A 22,878-nucleotide genomic window follows, 5' to 3' on the forward strand; every position below is an offset into this window, starting at 1 on the left:
AAATTTGTACATAAACTGTTCATTATGGCATTATTCACAAGAGCTGAAAATTGGAAACAACCCAAATGTCCATCAATGGATGAATGGATTTTAAAAATGTGATATATTTATACAATGGAATATAATTCAGCCATAAAAAGAAATGAAACACTGATACATGCTACAACACAAAGAACCTTGAAAATGTTATTCAGGCATTTATAAAAGGAGCCAGTCAGAAAAGACTACACATCAAAAAACATTTGACTTTCGTGTAAAATATGATGATGATGACATTTATACGAAATATTTGGAATAGGCAAGTCTATATAGACAGAAAGTACATGGTTGCTTAGTGCTGGTGACAGGCAACAAGAAGTGACTGCTAAGTGGGTAAGGGGTTTCTTTTTAGGGTGATAAAAATGTTCTAAAATTAGATTGTATCAATAGTTGCACAATTCTGAGAATATTCTAAAAACCAATAAATTGTATACCTAAGTGGGTGAATTATAAGGTATGTGAATTATGCCTCAATAAGTCTGTTAAAATATAATCAAGGATAGGGATCAGGACACTTTTTGTACAAAAGGCCAGATAGTAAATATTTTAGGCTTTCCTAGCCATATACAAATAAAAGAAAAGAAATAAAGAAAATAAAGAAATAAATAAATAAAATAAAGAAATATTTTTCTTTATTTTCTTTATTTTCGACTACAACCCCCCAGGGGCCTGATTTGGCCAGTTGGCAGTAGTTTACCCACTCCTGCTCTAGGAAAAAGGTGTGGTTCCTTGACAAATTACAATTACTGTATGTTTTTACCTATCCCTCACTTTCTCCTAACTCATACTCAAAAGGGTAGAGGCAATGTTGATAAAACTATGCAGTCCATCTATATTCCTTCATCAGCTACTTATTTGGAAATATTCCCACTTATGAGGGTTTAGAGAACAGGGAGCAGATGTATACAACAGAAATCAACAAGTATTCTTTTTTTTTTATGATACTTTAAGTTTTAGGGTACATGTGCACATTGTGCAGGTTAGTTACATATGTATACATGTGCCATGCTGGTGCGCTGCACCCACTAACTCGTCATCTAGCATTAGGTACATCTCTCAATGCTATCCCTCCCCCTCCCCTCACCCCACAACAGTCCCCAGAGTGTGATGTTCCCCTTCCTGTGTCCATGTGATCTCACTGTTCAATTCCCACCTATGAGTGAGAATATGTGGTGTTTGGTTTTTTGTTCTTGCGATAGTTTACTGAGAATGATTTCCAATTTCATCCATGTCCCTACAAAGGACATGAACTCATCATTTTTTATGGCTGCATAGTATTCCATGGTGTATATGTGCCACATTTTCTTTTTTTTTTGGAAGCAACACGGAGTTTATTATTTCGTAATATTAAACTTCACAGAATCAACATTTCTGCGACTTGCCGTTTTTGACCACCACTATATCTGAAAATTATCCATGTTGATGCACAAAGCTCTGATTCATTTTTAAAACTGTCGTAGAACAGACCACAGTTTATCCATTCATCTCTTGGTGGACGTTCAGGAATTCCATTTATTCACTGATACAAAAATGGCTGCATGAAATCCCAGCACTTTGGGAGGCCAAGGCGGGCGGATCACGAGGTCAGGAGATCGAGACCATCCTGGCTAACACAGTGAAACCCCGTCTCTACTAAAAATAGAATCAGCCGGGTGTGGTGGTGGTCGCCTGTAGTCCCAGCTACTCGGGAGGCTGAGGCAGGAGAATGGCATGAACCCGGGAGGTGGAACTTGCAGTGAGCCGAAATTGCGCCGTTGCACTCCAGCCTGGGCGACAGAGCCAGACTCTGTCTCAACAACAACAACAACAACAAAGGCTGCATGAATATTCTAGCACATTGTCGGGGAAACCTCCTTTCCCCTCACTTGCATTTTCACAAGAAGGGAATGTATCCTCACCACTCCTGGCCTCTTGCCTGGTCCCACATACATTACTCCCAGAGAGACAAGGGCGCTCTTCCTGGGAATGGATAGAGCCCGTCTTCCTTTGTGAACCAGCCAGCCCACGGCACCTGGTCTCAAGGTTCTCTTGCAGACCTGAGTTTCACAGGGCAGGCCCTGCCCACGGAGGCCTCTGGAGGCCAATGCTGCATGTGGCTGGACGGTGAGTCTTGCTACGAGGTTAAGAATGAAGCCTAAGAAGCTCATCACTGCCAGGCACGCAAACCACACCTTCTTCACAATCCAGCTGCCATTCTGACCTCCAGGTGCCTGCCTCCTCTGTTCCTCCTTCTATGCGTTTTCAGCACAGGCAAGGCAGAGTGGAGTTATACATTTACTGTACTCCTTCGAGGGTTGGGCCCCTCGAAGGGGCTAGAAATCTTGAAAAATAGAAAAGGAGCAGAATTTGGACCAAAATCCATGTAAGAAGAGTGACTGAGGCCGCCGGTGTGGCCAGAGCTGACACCTTTAAGCTCTGGTGAGACAGTCTTAAGTTTGGGCTATATACGAATTTCTTTTCTTTTCTTTTCTTTTTTATTTTATTTTATTTTATTTTATTTTATTTTATTTTATTGATCATTCTTGGGTGTTTCTCGCAGAGGGGGATTTGGCAGGGTCATAGGACAATAGTGGAGGGAAGGTCAGCAGATAAACAAGTGAACAAAGGTCTCTGGTTTTCCTAGGCAGAGGACCCTGCGGCCTTCCGCAGTGTTTGTGTCCCTGGGTACTTGAGATTAGGGAGTGGTGATGATTCTTAACGAGCATGCTGCCTTCAAGCATCTGTTTAACAAAGCACATCTTGCACCGCCCTTAATCCATTTAACCCTGAGTGGACACAGCACATGTTTCAGAGAGCACAGGGTTGGGGGTAAGGTCACCGATTAGCAGGATCCCAAGGCAGAAGAATTTTTCTCAGTACAGAACAAAATGAACAGTCTCCCATGTCTACTGCTTTCTACACAGACACGGCAACCATCCGATGTCTCAATCTTTTCCCCACCTTTCCCCCCTTTCTATTCCACAAAACCGCCATTGTCATCCCGGCCCGTTCTCAATGAGCTGTTGGGTACACCTCCCAGACAGGGTGGTGGCCGGGCAGAGGGGCTCCTCACATTCCAGTAGGGGCGGCCGGGCAGAGGCGCCCCTCACCTCCCAGACGGGGCGGCTGGCCAGGCAGGGGGCTGACCCCCCCACCTCCCTCCCGGACTGGGCGGCTGGCCAGGCAGAGGGGCCCCTCACTTCCCAGTAGGGGCGGCCGGGCAGAGGCGCCCCTCACCTCCCGGACGGGGCGGCTGGCCTGGCGGGGGCTGACCCCCACCTCCCTCCCGGATGGGGTGGCTGCCGGGCGGAGACGCTCCTCACTTCCCAGACGGGGTGGCTGCCGGGTGGAGGGGCTCCTCACTTCTCAGACGGGGCGGTTACCAGGAGGAGGGTCTCCTCACTTCTCAGACGGGGCAGCCGGGCAGAGGTGCTCCTCACATCCCAGACAGGGCAGCGGGGCAGAGGTGCTCCCCACATCTCAGACGATGGGCGGCCGGGCAGAGACGCTCCTCACTTCCTAGATGGGATGGCTGCCGGGAAGAGGCGCTCCTCACTTCCTAGATGGGATGGCGGCCGGGTAGAGACGCTCCTCACTTTCCAGACTGGGCAGCCAGGCAGAGGGGCTCCTCACGTCCCAGACGATGGGCGGCCGGGCAGAGACGCTCCTCACTTCCCAGACGGGGTGGCGGCCGGGCAGAGGCTGCAATCTCGGCACTTTGGGAGGCCAAGGCAGGCGGCTGGGAGGTGGAGGTTGTAGCGAGCCGCGATCACGCCACTGCACTCCAGCCTGGGCACCATTGAGCACTGAGTGAACCAGACTCCGTCTGCAATCCCAGCACCTTGGGAGGCCGAAGCTGGCGGATCACTCGCGGTTAGGAGCTGGAGACCAGCCCGGCCAACACAGCAAAACCCCGTCTCCACCAAAAAAGTACTAAAACCAGTCAGGCGTGGCGGCGCGCGCCTGTAATCGCAGGCACTCGGCAGGCTGAGGCAGGAGAATCAGGCAGGGAGGTTGCAGTGAGCCGAGATGGCAGCAGTACAGTCCAGCTTCGGCTCGGCATCAGAGGGAGACCGTGGAAAGAGAGGGAGAGGGAGACCGTGGGGAGAGGGAGAGGGAGAGCTTCTTTTTTTTTTTTCTTTTTGAGATGGAGTCTCACCACATTTTCTTAATCCAGTCTATCATTGTTGGACATTTGGGTTGGTTCCAAGCCTTTGCTATTGTGAATAACGCCTCAATAAACATACGTGTGCATGTGTCTTTATAGCAGCATGATTTATAGTCCTTTGGGTATATACCCAGTAATGGGATTGCTGGGTCAAATGGTATTTCTAGTTCTAGATCCCTGAGGAATCGCCACACTGACTTCCACAATGGTTGAACTAGTTTATAGTCCCACCAACAGTGTAAAAGTGTTCCTATTTCTCCACATCCTCTCCAGCACCTGTTGTTTCCTGACTTTTTAATGATCACCATTCTAACTGGTGTCAGATGGTATATCATTGTGGTTTTGATTTGCATTTCTCTGATGGCCAGTGATGATGAACATTTTTTCATGTGTTTTTTGGCTGCATAAATGTCTTTGTATTGGATATATATGCACTCAATACAGGAGCACCCAGATTCATAGAGCAAGTCCTGAGTGACCTACAAAGAGACTTAGACTCCCACACATTAATAATGGGAGACTTTAACACCCCACTGTCAACATTAGACAGATCAACGAGACAGAATGTCAATAAGGATACCCAGGAATTGAACTCAGCTCTGCACCAAGTGGACCTAATAGACATCTACAGAACTCTCCACCCCAAATCAACAGAATATACATTTTTTTCAGCACCACACCACACCTATTCCAAAATTGACCACACAGTTGGAAGTAAAGCTCTCCTCAGCAAATGTAAAAGAACAGACATTATAACAAACTATCTCTCAGACCACAGTGCAATCAAACTAGAACTCAGGATTAAGAATCTCACTCAAAACCACTCAACTACATGGAAACTGAACAACCTGCTCCTGAATGACTACTGGGTACATAACGAAACGAAGGCAGAAATAAAGATGTTCTTTGAAACCAACGAGAACAAAGACACAACATACCAGAATCTCTGGGATGCATTCAAAGCAGTGTGTAGAGGGAAATTTATAGCATTAAATGCCCACAAGAGAAAGCAGGGAAGATCCAAAATTGACACCCTAACATCACAATTAAAAGAACTAGAAAAGCAAGAGCAAACACATTCAAAAGCTAGCAGAAGGCAAGAAATAACTAAAATCAGAGCAGAACTGAAGGAAATAGAGACACAAAAAACCCTTCAAAAAATTAATGAATCCAGGAGCTGGTTTTTTGAAAGGATCAACAAAATTGATAGACTGCTAGCAAGACTAATAAAGAAAAAAAGAGAGAAGAATCAAATAGACGCAATAAAAAATGATAAAGGGGATATCACCACTGATCCCACAGAAATACAAACTACCATCAGAGAATACTACAAACCCCTCTACGCAAATAAACTAGAAAAGCTAGAAGAAATGGATAAATTCCTTGACACATACACCCTCCCAAGACTAAACCAGGAAGAAGTTGAATCTCTGAATAGACCAATAACAGGCTCTGAAATTGTGGCAATAATCAATAGCTTACCAACCAAAAAGAATCCAGGACCAGATGGATTCACAGCCGAATTCTACCAGAGGTACAAGGAGGAACTGGTACCATACCTTCTGAAACTATTCCAATCAATAGAAAAAGAGGGAATCCTCCCTAACTCATTTTATGAGGCCAGCATCATTCTGATACCAAAGCCGGGCAGAGACACAACAAAAAAAGAGAATTTTAGACCAATATCCTTGATGAACATTGATGCAAAAATCCTCAATAAAATACTGGCAAAACGAATCCAGCAGCACATCAAAAAGCTTATCCACCATGATCAAGTGGGCTTCATCCCTGGGATGCAAGGCTGGTTCAATATACGCAAATCAATAAATGTCATCCAGCATATAAACAGAGCCAAAGACAAAAACCACATGATTATCTCAATAGATGCAGAAAAGGCCTTTGACAAAATTCAACAACCCTTCATGCTAAAAACTCTCAATAAATTAGGTATTGATGGGATGTATTTCAAAATAATAAGAGCTATCTATGACAAACCCACAGCCAATATCATACTGAATGGGCAAAAACTGGAAGCATTCCCTTTGAAAACTGGCACAAGACACGGATGCCCTCTCTCACCACTCCTATTCAACATAGTGTTGGAAGTTCTGGCCAGGGCAATTAGGCAGGAGAAGGAAATAAAGGGTATTCAATTAGGAAAAGAGGAAGTCAAATCGTCCCTGTTTGGAGATGACATGATTGTATATCTAGAAAACCCCATTGTCTCAGCCCAAAATTTCCTTAAGCTGATAAGCAACTTCAGCAAAGTCTCAGGATACAAAATCGATGTACAAAAATCACAAGCATTCTTATACACCAATAACAGACAAACAGAGAGCCAAATCATGAGTGAACTCCCATTCACAATGGCTTCAAAGAGAATAAAATACCTAGGAATCCAACTTACAAGGGATGTGAAGGACCTCTTCAAGGAGAACTACAATCCACTGCTCAAGGAAATAAAAGACGATACAAACAAGTGGAAGAACATTCCATGCTCATGGGTAGGAAGAATCAATATGGTGAAAATGGCCATACTGCCCAAGGTAATTTATAGATTCAATGCCATCCCCATCAAGCTACCAATGACTTTCTTCACAGAATTGGAAAAAACTACTTTAAAGTTCATATGGAACCAAAAAAGAGCCCGCATCGCCAAGTCAATCCTAAGCCAAAAGAACAAAGCTGGAGGCATCACACTACCTGACTTCAAACTGTACTACAAGGCTACAGTAACCAAAACAGCATGGTACTGGTACCAAAACAGAGATATAGATCAATGGAACAGAAGAGAGCCCTCAGAAATAAGGCCGCATATCTACAACTATCTGATCTTTGACAAACCTGACAAAAACAAGAAATGGGGAAAGGATTCCCTATTTAATAAATGGTGCTGGGAAAACTGGCTAGCCATATGTAGAAAGCTGAAACTGGATCCCTTCCTTACACCTTATACAAAAATCAATTCAAGATGGATTAAAGACTTAAACGTTTGATCTAAAACCATAAAAACCCTAAAGAAAACCTAGGCATTACCATTCAGGACATAGGCATGGGCAAGGACTTCATGTCTAAAACACCAAAAGCAGTGGCAACCAAAGCCAAAATTGACAAATGGGATCTAATTAAACTAAATAGCTTCTGCACAGCAAAAGAAACTACCATCAGAGTGAACAGGCAACCTACAAAATGGGAGAAAATTTTCGCAACCTACTCATCTGACAAAGGGCTAATATCCAGAATCTACAATGAACTCCAACAAATTTACAAGAAAAAAACAAACAACTGCATCAAAAAGTGGGCGAAGGACATGAACAACAAGTATTCTTTAGACAGAGTACCACTGTCTGATTCATAGGGACCACACTTAGATGATAAAAGGCAGAAGTGCATCTTCAATTATGTAAATAGACATCCTTTCAAAAGCAAAGAAGATTATAGAAAGGTTACTAGTTTAGAGAGTTCTGAGAAAACAGAGGTGTACATGAGAAAGAACACAGAATAAAAAAGAACGGTAGTTAGAAACAAACAAAATAATGATTGTACTTAAGAGTTTGTGAAATTTCCCCCACATCAATTTGATCTCTATTCACTAAGATAAAAAATTAAACAAACTCAGGATTACCAACCAAAAAGGAAAAACTTTTAGAAATTTAAAAGCACTATATAAAAATAAGATGTTATTATTATTTTTTAGTAAAGCAAAAGTCCCTATTGAGAATTAAATTACATTTACCTTTGCCTGTTAAGTAGAATTTTTGTTTGTTTATTTTGCTCTGGGGCAGGTAGAGTCTTTTCTCATCTTCTTTTAAAATAAAAAGACTCTTAAAAGAGGGCCCCCTTTACTCCTCAGAGGCAAGGACTTTGGCTTCTTTATCTCTGTATCCCCAGTACCTAGAAAAGTGTCTGGTGCTCAAATGTTTTTTGAGTTGAACTCAACAATGGAAGGGAAAAGAAGTGAAATAGTTGGCATAGCTCTGGTGAGAGTTTTTCAGATCCAAAGAACAATGTGAAATAAGAGATTAACAGGAGGAAGAGAATAAACAGCAAAGGGTTTATATTACTTGGAGAGGAGGGAAGGTGACAAGTATGGGAAATTAGGAAGTTTTCTTTGTCCAGGTAAGAGAAACCAAGCAGAGAGATCTAGATCTTAAAAATCATACAAAAATGCTATTGGTCTGATTTGGAGACAATTTTCTTAGATTGAAAGAAGAAAGGTAAACAGCTAAAAGCAAACCAATAATCTGGTGTATGGGAGACGGTGATATTGATAGCTCCTAAAAGGGGTAACATTTAAGAATCTGATAGGGGAATTCAGGCAAAGGTAAGGAATTCTGTCTTGTAGAAATTAAGTCAATGAGATATTTAAGGATGTGGGAAAAAGAAAGCAAATGCAATTGAGAGAAGAAAAACAAGATAAGTAATAATTTCAGATGGCTATCAAAGCTATGGAAACAGATGAGTTCTTCCTTAGAAGATGTGGTAAGAAACAAAAGTGGAGTCCAAACGCGTATATAATCACAGGCAGACAATGAAGATAAAAGATATTTAAAAACATTTTTGGAAAGAGTGGTCCATAGGAAGGGGAATTTTAAAAGAAGAGATATCTAATCTTCTTAAAAGAAGAGGCCACGCCAAAAGTAACCTTTGCTTAGGAAGGAATTAGCCATTACAAACTTTTGAAATCAAGATGATGCTGGAGTGGAGAAAAGGATTCTCTAAGAGAATCAAAAAGAACTGCATCAGGGAAGGCAAACATATCAAATAGCACACTGAACTCTTGTCTTTTCTTTGAAAGTTGCACATTACCTGTTCAAAAGCTGTTGAAGCTTTTCTCCCTTGCTCTAGATCAACTGCAACTGCCATAAGTAAACATGTTTTCCGTGCAATCAGAATTACTTGATCAGAAGGACAAAACTGGGACATCTGATAAGAAGTAACCAGAACATCAATGAATAGTGAGAATTCTGCCAGGTGAACACAAACAATCAGAATGAAAATCAGCAACTTCCTGTTTGAATGAGAAAATTCAGCTGGAAAAGCACATGTCACCATAGAAATGATATAAACTATAATACTGATTTATGCTTTTAATTTTATATTACTTTCCATTGTTTTTAGTACCTTCCTAGTGATAAAAAGCTTCATTTCTTCACAGTATTCCTATCTTTTCCAGTGACAAGTAGTATCATTTGCCCTTGTATTTCTATCTAGTGATTTACTTCTTGGTTTATGTTGTAATTTCTAAGTGATTTTTCCCCTGGCAAATAAGATTTCCCCCTTCGTATTGAATAGAGCCAAAATTAGTACATATATTGTCATGGTTGAAAGAGGCATTGTCAAATCTTGACAGGCATTAGTCATGACCTCATCATTAACATTGTATAGTTTTAGGAAAAACTCCCAGCTACTACAATAAAACTCTAGGCCATTTGGATTCTTACATGCCAATCCTACAAGTCCCATCACAAATGCCAAAACTAAAACCAATTTATTTCACTTAATTAAAATGGCAGTTATGCCCAAACTTGCAAAGACTATTTCTTAATCTCCCCAAACATTCAGTGATCATAATCATCATTGTTATTAAATTAATAGCATTTTAAGACAACCAATCTCTTTAGGTCTCTGATTACTCTTATGTGAGATGAAGGAGTTGTGCTAGATAGTCTTTATAGTTCTTTCTAGCTCTAAAACTCTTAACATTTAATTGATCTCAACATATCATACTGTGTATTCCTGAATGTGTATGAAGGATATTCTTTAGTCCTTCTCCTTTTATCTTCCTGTCAATACTTGGTCCTCTTTCTGGCATTTAACCTCTACCTTGGAGGCCAACGACTATTTAAAAATGCTTATAATTAAATAACAAACTCACAAATCACTACACTCAGGACCTGCTATAGGAAAGTTATAAAGGAGGCCTAAGCTTCTTATCTCTTTTTTCAGCCCCTGCTATCCCCAGATACTTATTCTATGTTCTTGTAGACTTATTCCCATAACTCTTCATAATGTGTTGGTAATTAACAACTACTTAGAGTATTCCCCTCCTAAAGATATTTACATTTTAATATAGGACTTTGGGAGGCTGAGATCCCTTCAAAGGCAAAGAAATAAGTCTTAAATGGTAGAACTTTAGGCTCCCTGAAGAATGTTTCTGATATTTTGGTATAGAAAGATATGCCCCACATTCTTATGTTATACCCTAAAAGGAACAAATTCTTCTTAGGTCATTCCTGCTTACATATATATTAAAAGTTCCTAGATCAAGAGACAATCCTAGTCTATATTTAGCCCTTTACTATAGCCATAGTGGTTATAGCCTTGTTGTGGTCCATACATGAGATACTTATTAAAAGAAACTTACCTTATAAGAAAGTATAAAAAACTCTCTCATCATCACTGGATCTTTGTCACATTGCACAGCCAAGTTCCAAGCTGGAAATTAACATGAAATAACATAATAATATGAAATTATGAAAATCTACCATTTAGTCTGTACCATTACAATTTCTGATACTTACACGTTTGATATTAACATACTAGTAAGGGGTTTCTCAAGGTTTAAACAACTAACTTTAGGTTTTAAAGAAAAATTTTCCAGGTAAATTTAGAGACCCTCGTCAATTCCAATCTTCAACACTAGACCAATGACCAAGGGAGGTACTGCTGAATTTTTTAAAATTGGGGACATGCAATAAGAATTCTTAGCTGAGGCCAGGCTTGGTGGCTCATTCCTATAATCCCAGAACTTTGGGAGACCAAGGCAGGAGGATTGCTAGAGGCCAGGAGTTCAGGACCAGCCTGGGCAACAGAGAGAGACTCCGTCTATACAAAAAAATTAAAAAACAAACCAAAACAAAACAAAACTAGCCAGGTGTGGCGGCACACAACTATAGTCCCAGAAGACTGACACCAGGAATTTGAGGTTACAGTGAGCTATGATGCCACCACTGCACTCCAGTCTGGCAGCAAAACTCCGTCTCAAAAAAAAAAAAATTCTTAATTGACACGAATCTATCTAAAAATGAAGATCAACATGGATAGAGCTCACTAACTCGCAGTGGTGAAAGGAAGTTAAAATTCACCTAAGAACAAGGTACACTGTAATCAAGAGTTGAGAAAAATTACTGGAGAGATTCATATCTTCCAAAGAGCAGTAGAAGCCCTCATCAGGCATCAGTCAGCATCATCTTCCCCTTGGAAAATCCAAATTAAAATGCAGTAAAGTAAAAACATTCCTTTTCAAACCTTCAAAAGATTAAAGTCACCAAACTTGTCTATATTTTAGATGTTTGTTATTTTTCATTATTTGCATCAGTTTCTTAGAAGTCAGATTGCAGTATTCATTCCCTTTCTCCCAGGATTAAAGCCCTATTAAACCTCATAACACAGGGAGAGGTTCATGTAGAATCAGTCCACTTTGTGGCACTGCTGCTTAATTGCTCATGCTTACTTATCACTGTAGTAACTGCCTCCGCAAGTTTTAAAATCATTTTTATTGAAATAGAGCCATTATAAAGTATATTACACAACTCATAATTGTACAGCTTGAGGAATTTTCACAAAGTGGACATATCCATGCGTCTGGCACCCACATTAAGAAAGATCTTGAACATTACCAGAAACCCTGAAGCTCCTACAACTTTCAAGTCCAACTCCTTTTCCAGGGTAACCACTATCCTGACTTATAACACCATATATTAGTTTTGACCATTTAAAAAATTATAAATAAAATGAACAACACAATATGTATTCTTCAATATCTGGCTTCTTTTGCTCGACATTATGTTTGTGAGATTCATCCATATTGTTGTATATAGTTCATTTTTGGTCAATCACTCTCAGAAATAAATTAAGTATTCTAGGCCGGGCACGGTGGCTTACGCCTGTAATCCTAGCACTTTGGGAGGCCGAGGCAGGTGGATCACGAGGTCAGGAGATCGAGACCATCCTGGCTAACACGGTGAAACCCCGTCTCTACTAAAAATACAAAAAATTAGCTGGGCGTGGTGGCGGGTGCCTGTAGTCACAGCTACTAGGGAGGCTGAGGCAGGAGAATGGCGTGAACCCGGGAGGCGGAGCTGACAGTGAGCCAAGATCAAGCCACTGCACTCCAGCCTGGGCGACAGAGCGAGACTCCATCTCAAAAAAAAAAAAAAAAAAAAATTAAGTATTCTAAACCAAGTTTAGGAGCACAACCTTGGGGACCTGTAGTTACAGTTCATTAGTTTCATCTTAGACCCATTTCTATAGAAAAGGGACACAACTAATGTCCATTGAGTATCTACTATGAAAAAAGTATATATGCTGTTTCATTTAAAACCCTTAATAACTGCATGAAGTATATATAACTATTTCCATTTTATAAGTAATAAAACAGATTAAGCAAGTTATCTCTGTACCCACAGCTACAAATAAAAGATCCAGAATTTGAAATCACATCTGTCTGATTCCACCACCCCACAATGTTTCCCAGAGCCACAGAATTTCCTCTTACCTGTTTTTCGAAACCACTGAGCTTCATTAGCTCTTGACTCCAAACTTAAGGCTTCTTCACCAAAAGGCTGAGAAAGTTTCACAAAGGCTGCATCAAACAGGAAAATTTGATACTGATGGTTTTATTTTATACTCTAGCAAAATTGTTTAATCCTGCTTTAAGAACAGTCTCACAGGAGTTTGAATTCAGAAAGTTCTTTTTTGTGTATGTCTGTAGGGGTGCATACCAAAAGTAATTAAAATGACAGAAAGCATTACCAAGTTCCAAGAAGTTGTTAACTCAAACTCTGGGGAACAAACATGTCTTTGGAGAGATTTATAATTTTAATTAGTGCAATCATTCACCACCTGAGGTAGAAAGATATGATTTACATGTGAGGAAATAAAAAATAGAAACAATCGTTTAAAAGACTGAACTGGAGATTGAGAATTAGAAGAGTATCAATATGCTGGCATAATATTTACTGAGCCAGCAAGCTCAGGACAGAACCAGAATGTGCTATCACTATCAGAAGGCATTCTCTTTCTGAGAAATAAGAATGCCAACCAGCAAAGTTTTTCTCTTTTGAAAAGAAGTGGTCTGGTTTCTAAACCACTTTGCTATGTTTAACACCCTGCTGACAGGTATTTGAGGTATAAAATTGAACTACTGCACTAAGCAGGATAGAATTTCTAAGATATGAACTTTTTGGTGTGTTTTGGACATAAGGAAAGAGGTACATGGACAGTAAAAATGGGAGATCTATTAAAAGGGATGCCATGTAAAAAAGCATGTAGTTAGAAAAAAAATGTGATACAACTAGGAGATTAGCTTGAATAAAGTGGACAGGGAAAAATTATTAGTAGATAAGGGAGATGGCACAGACTGGGGTGGACAGCTTCAAAATAAGAGAATATGCAACCTGAATTTGATTCAGAGGGTATGAAAAAAACAGCAGGGTTCAGAGTATTTTTATTTGTCTTGATCCTTTTTCACCTGTTCAATTCTTAGGTTAGGATCAAGTGGCTACTAGAAAAGAAAGGTAGAGGGACAGGGAGGGAGAGAAGGGAGGAAGGGAGAGAAGGAAAGGAAAGGAGGGAGGGAAGGGGGAAGGAGAGAAAGAAGGAAGGAAGGAAGGAAGAGAGGGAGGGAGGGAGGGACGGGAGGGAGGGAGGGAAGGAAATGTCCTTAAAACAAATAGGAATTAAAACAGAACTGAAATCACATTTGGAGATGAATGCTAATGATGACACACTTTTCTCTGCTTGTGAATGAAGAAACCAAAATAGATTCCTGTGGCAAAGATTAATAAGGAGCATGAAGCTTAACTCAAACATAAGGTTAAAGTCGCTGTGCTTAGTGTACTTGGAGAATTCAACAGAGAATAGAGGCAAGATGAAGGACTGAATATAACCAGGGAGATATTTACCTCTATTCAGGCAAGTCAAAAGTCGATCAATTTCTTTCTTCCTAAAAATAAAGAAAAGGATATTTTCCAACTGCTCCAAATCTTTACTATAAAACATAACTAAAAAGGGACACTATTTGTGCCTGAGAATTGAACTAAGAAAATGCAAAATTGTGAAGTTTTTTGCTCAGGACTCCAATCTACCATTTCAACAATCTTCTTCCCCACTGTAGGATACAGTTACTCATTCCCAGTGCCCTCATATTTTTTCTCTCTTCTGCTTCTTCATAAACTCTCAGCAAAGGATTTCAATGACTGACAAGGTTTTATATTGTAGGGTCATAACACTTGAGAGCAGCTGGTGATCTCTGTGATTTATAAGCTTTTTTGAAGGGGGGAACTAGAACCCTTATTTCAAATAAAATTGTATAAAAGTCTAATATACAAGAAAAGATAAAAGATAAAAGTTGAGCTGCTGTGGTTGAACGAGGAGTGGGTGGAGGCTTGGAGTTTCACCTTCCTGGAAGTCCCTGATGCAGTGCCACAAAATTTCCACGGTTCTAAGGAATGCAGTTTAAAAAATAACTTATCTTGTACAGACACATCATTTTACAGATGAAGAAAAGAGTAGACTCAGGTTTCCTGACCCCTCTGTCAAGCTTCTTTAAGCATATAAAGTTTAAAAGAGAACTTCCGGTTTCTAGTTATGCATGTAAGGAGCTTGGAAGTTGCCAGTTTCTCCTAACAAGTAAACGCTGAACACACTGAAAAATTAGTAACTCTTCTTGGACCTATAAGAGAGGAGAGGAAAAAGGGAAAACCACTGCCACAAAAATTGGAGAGACGGGCGAAGACAGGGAGTCATAGCTTACTAGAGCAGAGATTCAAAAGTGGAAACTACCATGGGAACCAATGCTGGAGTAGGAAAACCTGAAGCGTAACTGACAAATCACTGGAGGCTCAGTGTGGACAAGACTGAATTAAAAGACTCAGGAGGACCCGGTCATAAGGAGGCCTCCACAGTTTTGTGAGTTTTGCCTCCAGGAGCTTGGTTAGCTACTCACTGAATATTGGAACAAAATCTCTTTATGCATCTTGCAGGGGGCAGAGGAAACAAAGCACTTTAAAACATGCCAGAGCACCCTGTTCTTAACAAGTCCTGCCCTCAAGAGAAACTGCTTAACCACAGCCTGACCTTCTGGGGTATATCAGAGCCTAACTGATCTCGGAGAAGGGAAATACTCAAATTCAGTCCACTCTAGCCATCCTGTCCCACTTAATGGGGGAGAAAAAAAGCTGAGAAGCACTTGTGAAGTTCACAGTCCAGAGGTATAGGCTTGCTAAAAGACCAAGACCTAATCATAGGACTAAAGAATGCTTCCCAGCCAGGTGCAGTGGCTCATGCCTGTAATCCCAGCATTTTGGATGCCAAGGCGGGAGGATTGCTTGAATCCAGGAGTTTGAGACTACTCTGGGCAACACAGTGAGACCACATTTCTACAGAAATTTAAAAATCAGCCAGCTGTGGTTGCACATGCCTGCAGTTCCAGCTACTCTGGAGCTTGAGGTGTGATGATCACTTGGGCCTGGGTGGGGGTCAAGGCTATAGTGAGCCATGATCATGCCACTGCATTCCAGCCTGGGTGACAGAACGAGACACCATCTCAATAATAATAATAATAATGCTTCCCCTCTCCCCACAATTCACCACCACATTACTAAAGGCCTATTTATTAGGAAACTAATAGTTCCTTTTACCTGGCACATCATGCCCAGCTTTTAAGAAAAAATTAGAAGGCATACTAAAAGGCAGAAAATACAATTTGAAGACACAGAGCAAGTACTAGAACTAGACATAGCAGGAACGTTGGAATTATCAGACTGGGAATTTAAGACAACTATGATAATTGATCACGATTATGATAATTATTGTAAGGGCTCTAATGGATAAAGTGGACAGCACGCAAGGGCAGATCAGCAAAGTAATCAGAGAGATGGAAATCCTAAGAACCAAAAAGGAATGCTAGTGATCAAAAACACTGTAACGGAAATGAGAAAACCTTTGATGGGCTTATTAGTAGATTGAACAAAGCTGAGGAAAAAAAAAATCTCTGCCCTTGAGGGTATATAAACAGAAACCTCCCAAACTGAAAAGCAAAGAGAACAAAGACTGAAAAAAATAGAACAGAATATCCAAGGACTGTGAGACAACTATAAAAGGTGTAACATATGTGTAATGGGAATACCAGAAGGAGAAGAATAGGTAATACAACAGAAAAAATACTTCAAATAATATGACTGAGAATTTCCCCAAATTAATGTCATATATATCAAATCACAGATTCAGGAAGCTCAGAACATCAAACAGGACAAATGACAAAAAAAGACATCTAGGCATTTTATTTTAAAACTACAGAAAATAAAATATACAGACAAAATTCTGAAAAAAAGCCTGAGGAAAAAATACCTTACCTAAAGAGGAACAAAGATAAGAATTACATTCCACTTCTGCTCAGAAACCACACAAAAAAGAAGAGACTGAAGCAAATTATTTAAATGTTGAGAGAAAATCCCACTAACCCAGAATTTTGTACCTTGTGAAATTATACTTCAAAAGTGAAGGAAAATAAAGACTCTCAGACACAGGGGTGGAGCAAGATTATGGAACAGAAGGCCCACCCATCATCCTCCCCCACCATAGGAACACCAAATTTAACCACTGTCTACATACAAAAAAATGACTCTCATAAGAACCAAAAATCAGGTGAGCACTCACAGTATCTGGTTCCAACTTCATATTGTTGAAAGAGGAACTGAAGAGGGTAGGAAAGACAGTCTTTAATCACCAATGCCACCCCTTCCCTATCCCCCAGCAGCTGCCTGGTGCAGAGAAATCTGCGCACTTGAGAAAGAGAGAGAGAGTGCAGAGATTATCAGACTTTGCACTGAACTCAGTGCTGCCCTGTCACAGCAGGAAGGAAAACTGGGCTAAACACAGCCAACTCCCGCTAACAGAGGGAGCATTTGGACCAGCTGTAGCAAGTGGGGAATCTCCCATCCCAGTTGTTGGAATCTGAATTCCAGCAAGCCTCGTCATCATGGGCTAAAGTGCTCTGGGGCTCTAAATAAACTTGAAAGACAGTCTAGGCCACAAGGACTGCAAGTCTTAGTGCTGAGCTGGGCTCAGAACCAATGGACTTGGGGGCACGCAACTTACTGAGCCAGCAGCTGGGGTAGCTAAGGGGGTGCTTGTTCCACCCCTCCCCAACCCTGGGTAGCATAGCTTGTGGCTCCAAAGGAGACCTCTTCCTTCCGCTTGAAGAGAAGAGAGGGAAGAGAGGGAAGACTTTGTCTTGCATCTTGGATATCAGATCATCCACAGTAGGATAGGGCACTGGGCAGAGGCATGAGACCCCCATTCCAGGCTCTAGCTCCTGGATGACATTTTGATGCACACCCTGGGCCAGAAGAGAACCCATTGCCTTGAAGGGAAGGACCCAGTCCCAGAAGGATCCATCACCTGTTGATTGAAGAGCCCTTGGGCCATGAATAATCAGCAGTGATCCCAAGTAGTACACTGTGGGCCTTGGGTGAAACTCTGAGATGTGCTGGCTTCAGGTGAGATCCACCACATTCCCAGCTATGGCAGCTATGGTGAGAGACTCCTTCTGCTTGAGAAAAGCAGAGGGAAAAGTAAAGAGGACTTTGTCTTATGCCTTAGGTACCAGCTCAGCCACAGTAGGGTAGAGCATCAAGCGGGATCTCAGGATCCCCAATTCTAGGCCTTGGCTCTTGAGTGGTATTTCTGGACCTGCCTTGGGCCAGAGGGGAGCCCACTGCCCTGAAAGGTGAAATAAGGCCTGGCAGCATTTACCACAAGGTGACTGAAGAGTCCTCAGGCTTTAAGTGAACATCAGCGGTAGGCTGGCAGTACTCCCCATGGGCCTGTGGAAGTGGGAGGGAAGAGTGGGAAGGACTGTGTCTCATGGTTTGACAGCCAGCTCAGCCACAGTAGAAGAGAACATCTGAGCTAGACTTCTAAGGTTTTTGACTGCCGTCCCTGGCTCCTGGACAGCTTCTCTGGACTCACCTGGGGCCTGGGGGAACTTGCTGCCCTGAAGAGGACACAGGACTAGCTGGTTTCACCACTTGCTGATTGCAGAGCCCTAAGGCCTTGAACCAACAACATAGGTGGTAGTCAGGTAGTGCTTACAGTGGGCCTTGGGTGAGAACCAGGGCTGTGTTGACTTCAAGTCTGACCCAGTGCAGTTCTAGTGGTAATGGCCATAGGGGTGCTTGTATCAACATACCCCCAATGCCAGACAGTTCAGGAGAGAGTGAGAGAGAGAGACAGAGAAAGAGCAAGAGAGAGAGAGAGACTCCGCTTGTTTGGGGGAAAGTAAGGGAAGAGAACAAGAGTTTCCGCTTGGTAATCTAGAGAATTCTTCCAGAACTTATTCAAGACCACCAAGGTAGTACCTCTATGAGTCTCCAAGAACTATAGCATTACTGGGCTTGTGGTGTCCCCTAATGCAGATACAGCTTAGATCACAGCACCCAAGTACTTTTAAATATCACGAAAGCCCTCCCAAGAAGGACAGGTACAAATAAGCCCAGAATGCAAAGACTACAATAATACTAATTATTCAATGCCCAGATACTGATGAACACCCAGAAGCATCAAGACCACCCAGGAAAACATGATGTCACCAAATGAACTAAATAAGACATCAGGGACCAGTTCTGGAGAAACAGAGGTATGTGACCATTCAGATAGAGAATTCAAAATAGCTGTTTTGAGGAAATTCAAATTCAAAATAACAGAGAAGAAATTCAGAACTCTATCACATAAATTTAAGAAAGAAATTAAAATAATTAAGAATCAAGCAGAAATTCTGGAGTTGAAAAATGCAATTGAAGAATATATCAGAGTTTCTAAATAGTAGAACTGATCAGGCAGAAGAAATAACTAGCTAGCTCAAAGACACACTATTTGAAAACACACGGTGAGAGGAAAAAAGAAAAAAGAATTTAAAAATGATGCACAGCTACAAGATCTAGAAGACAGTTTTAAAAGAGCAAATGTAAGAGTTAATGGCCTTGAAGAAGAGGCAGAGAAAGTGACATGGGTAGAAAGTTTCTTAAAGGGATAATAACAGAAAACTAGAGAAATCTAGAGAAAGATATCAATATCCAAGTACAAGAAAGTTATAGAACACCAAGTAGATTTAACCCAAAGAAGACTACCTCAAGACATTTAATTATCAAACTCTCAAAGGTTCAGGATAAAGAAAGAATCCTAAAAGCAACAGAAAAGAAACAACATACAATGGCGTTGCAATATGCTTGGCAGCAAACTTTTCCATGGAAACCTTACAACTGGGAGACAATGGCATGACGTATTCAAAGTGTTGAAGGAAAAAACTTTTACCCTAGAATAGTATTATCTGGCAAAAATATCCTTTAAACATGTAGGAGAAATAAAGGCTTTCCCAGACAAACAAAAGCTGAGGGATTTCGTCAACACCAGACCTGTCCTAAAAGAAATGTTAAAGGGAGTACTTTAATCAGAAATGAAAGGATGTTAATGAGCAAGAAAAAAGCATCTGAAGGTACAAAACTCACTAGTAATATATAAATACATAGAAAAAAACACAGTATTATAGCACTGTAAGTACAGTGTATAAACTACCCTTAAATAGAAAAACTAAAAGTAAAAGATGAACCTACCAAAAATAATAAATATAACAACTTTTCAAGACATAGACAGTATAAGATATAAATAGAAACAACAAAAAGTTAAAAAGTGAGGGGAAGAAGTTAAGCTGTAGAATTTGTATTATTTTTCTTTTGCTTGTTAGTAGTTAATTTGTTTATGCAAGCAGTGTTAAGTCATCAGATTAAAATAATGGGTTAAAAGATATTATTTGCAAGCCTCATGATAACCTCAAATAAAAAACATAAAACAGATACACACACAAAAAAACAAAGAAGTTATATCATACCACCAGAGAAAAATCACCTTCACTAAAAGGAAGACAGGACAGAAGGAAAGAAGGAAGAGATAGTCAGTACATCAAAGAGATATGTGCACTCCCATGTTTGTTGCAGCACTATTCACAATAGCCAAGATTCAGAAGCAACCCAAGTGTCCGTCAACAGATGAATGGATAAAGGAAATGTGGTACATATACACAATGGAGGACTATTCGGCCATAGAAAATAATTGAGATCCTGTCATTTTCAACAACTGGGATGGAACTGGAGGCCATTATGTTAAATGAAATAAGCCAGGCACAGAAAGACAAACTTCACATGTTCTCACTTATTTGTGGGAGCCAAAAATTAAAACAATTTAACTCATGGAGATAGAGAGTAGAACGATGGTTACCAGAGGCTGGGAAGGGTTGCGGGGGGTAGAAGGAAGTGAGGATGGTTAATGGGTACAAAGAAATAGTTAGGAAGAATGTATAAGAGCTAGTATTTTCTAGCACAACTAGGTGACTATAGTAAAAAGTAATTTAATTACACATTTAAAAACAACTAAAAGTGTATAATCAATAAATGTTTGAGGTGATGGATACCCCATGTACCCTGAAGTGATTATTACACATTGTATGCTTGTATCAAAATATCACATGTAGCCCATAAATATATACATCTACTATGTACCCAGAAAAAATTAACAATTAAATTAAAAGAAAGAAAACCTCTCAGACAAAGAAAGTTGAAGGAATTTGTTGCCAGTAGATTTCCTTGTAAGAAATGTTAAAAGAAGTTATTTAGAGAGAAGGAAAATGATATAGGTCAGAAACTCAGATCTACATAAAGATAGGAAAAGCATCAAAAGAAGAATAAGTGAAGGTTTTATATATATATCATTATATATACATTATATATAATACATATACACATATATGTATATAGACATATATAATACATATATACACATATACAATACATATATATACATTATATATATATATATATATAATGAGATACTACTCAGCCATAAAAGGAATGAAACCATGTCTTTTGCAGAAGCATGGATAGAACTGGAGGCCATTATGTTAAGTGAAATAACTCAGAAGCAGAAAGTCAAATGCCACACCTCAAGTATAAGTGGGAGCTAAATAATGTGTATACATGGACACAGAAAGGGATAAAATAGACATTGGAGACTTGGAAGGATGGGAAGGATGGTGGAGGAAAATAATCCTGAAAGCTGAAATACCCATGATGAAGCCTTGGGTGATACTGGAAAAACACTCTAATTGGGAGGGCCGTGCCCAGAAAAACTCCATAATAAAATAGAAGTGGTTTATACATGATCATGCTACCTGTGAATGCAAGGAGGAGGTACTCATGAGCAGAGTCTCATTTCCCCTAGGACTGACTTTGGAAATGCATGAGGAGTTGCTGGATTCTATTGTCATTGGGACAGTGCCCTATAAACAGTTCTCTACTGATTGACAAAGAGCTGCTTAATTTATGCATGGCAGTTCCAAGGTGAACAAACAATATTCTGTTTGGAAGGCTACCATCTGATCAAAGAAGGTAAAAACAAATCATCTTAGCAGGCAGAACTGCATGCTGTTTTCCTAGCAGTGAAGGAAGAACTGAACAGTGGTAAAAGCCCCTGTGTTTGGGTTTTGACTGACTCATTGGCAGTGGCCAATGACCTGGCCATGTAGTCTTACAGAAGGGAAATGGAAAACTGGTCCATTAACAGGATGTTTGTATGGTGTATGACTCTATGGAAAATCACTATGGAAATCTGAGAGGTGCATTAATGTAGGACATGTTGATATCCATCAGAAGAATCCCCTTCCAGGTTTGGAAGGTGATGAGAATCAACAAGTGGATATCTCTGTGTGCTCCCTTGAGGCAGCCCCCCGGGTCCACGAAATTAGTGGGCATCTGGGGACTCAGCAATACAGAAATGGGTTGAACCTAGACATATTCCTCTTGTAACCTCTGAAGCTGAACCTGGACATATTCCTCTTGTACCCTCTGAAGCACAAAATGCCAATAACTGTTCTGTTTTCCAACAAAAGAGACAGAGACTTAAGATGGCTATGTGGCAGATTCCTCACGGGGAAGGCCCTGAACACAGCTAGCAAGTCAGACTGATGCTGATAGCCCCAGGGTATGAGTTTCGACAGGAATAGACACTAACTCTGGATTGGCCTTTGCTTACGCAGTGGTAGATGCAAATGCTCAGAGTGTAATAAAAGAACTGGAACAGAATATACTGCACCAATTTGGGCTGCTGAGTCACATTTTCTCAGACCAAGAAACACACTTTACAAACCATAATGTCCAACAACGGGCAGAGATATATCCTCCTTGGAATAATAGTTAGAAAGGGAAGCCGGAACAAGCAATTGAAACATTGGTTGTCTAAAATGGGGGCAGACATAGGGATGAAGGACTGTCTTACATGCCTTCACAAGCTCACACTCAATATGGGGGGTGGGGCTAAGGAAGTGTCCCCACTAGATAGACTCCTCTGTTTTTCTGCTGAGTCTGAGGAAGAGGAGTTGGGGAAGGATGCTAGTATGACTGCAATTCTTCCCAACGGTGTAGGACACTGGCATGATGACAATATTTTTTTTCTTTCTTTCTTTCCTCCTCATATCACTTCAACTTTATGTTTCCTACCTGATGAAACATGAGCAAGACCATGGCTGCAACTACAAGTGTTGGAAACAGGGCAGATTCCTAAGCAAGAAACCTAACTATATTTTTAAATCTTTATGTCAGAATTCCTAAGGGCCTCATGGGGGCAGGGTGTGTCTTTAC

At 40.6% G+C, this 22,878-nt stretch overlaps 1 protein-coding gene across 2 annotated transcripts in view; it reads right to left on the reverse strand.

Moving 5' to 3' along the window:
- The window catches only part of TEX11 (testis expressed 11), a 383,978-nt gene that overhangs the window by 72,506 nt on the left and 288,594 nt on the right, over positions 1-22,878 (reverse strand). For both annotated transcript variants that reach the window (XM_055376139.2, XM_004064340.5), the window contains exons 21-24: positions 14,095-14,135; positions 12,687-12,773; positions 10,554-10,624; positions 8,996-9,112 (exon numbers count right to left, since the gene is read on the reverse strand). In XM_055376139.2, the coding sequence (XP_055232114.1) occupies positions 8,996-9,112; positions 10,554-10,624; positions 12,687-12,773; positions 14,095-14,135 (316 nt within the window). The remainder of the gene's footprint in view (positions 1-8,995; positions 9,113-10,553; positions 10,625-12,686; positions 12,774-14,094; positions 14,136-22,878) is intronic.

Source organism: Gorilla gorilla, chromosome X, assembly GCF_029281585.2.
Source record: "Gorilla gorilla gorilla isolate KB3781 chromosome X, NHGRI_mGorGor1-v2.1_pri, whole genome shotgun sequence".
In the NCBI taxonomy this organism is placed as follows: domain Eukaryota; kingdom Metazoa; phylum Chordata; class Mammalia; order Primates; family Hominidae; genus Gorilla; species Gorilla gorilla.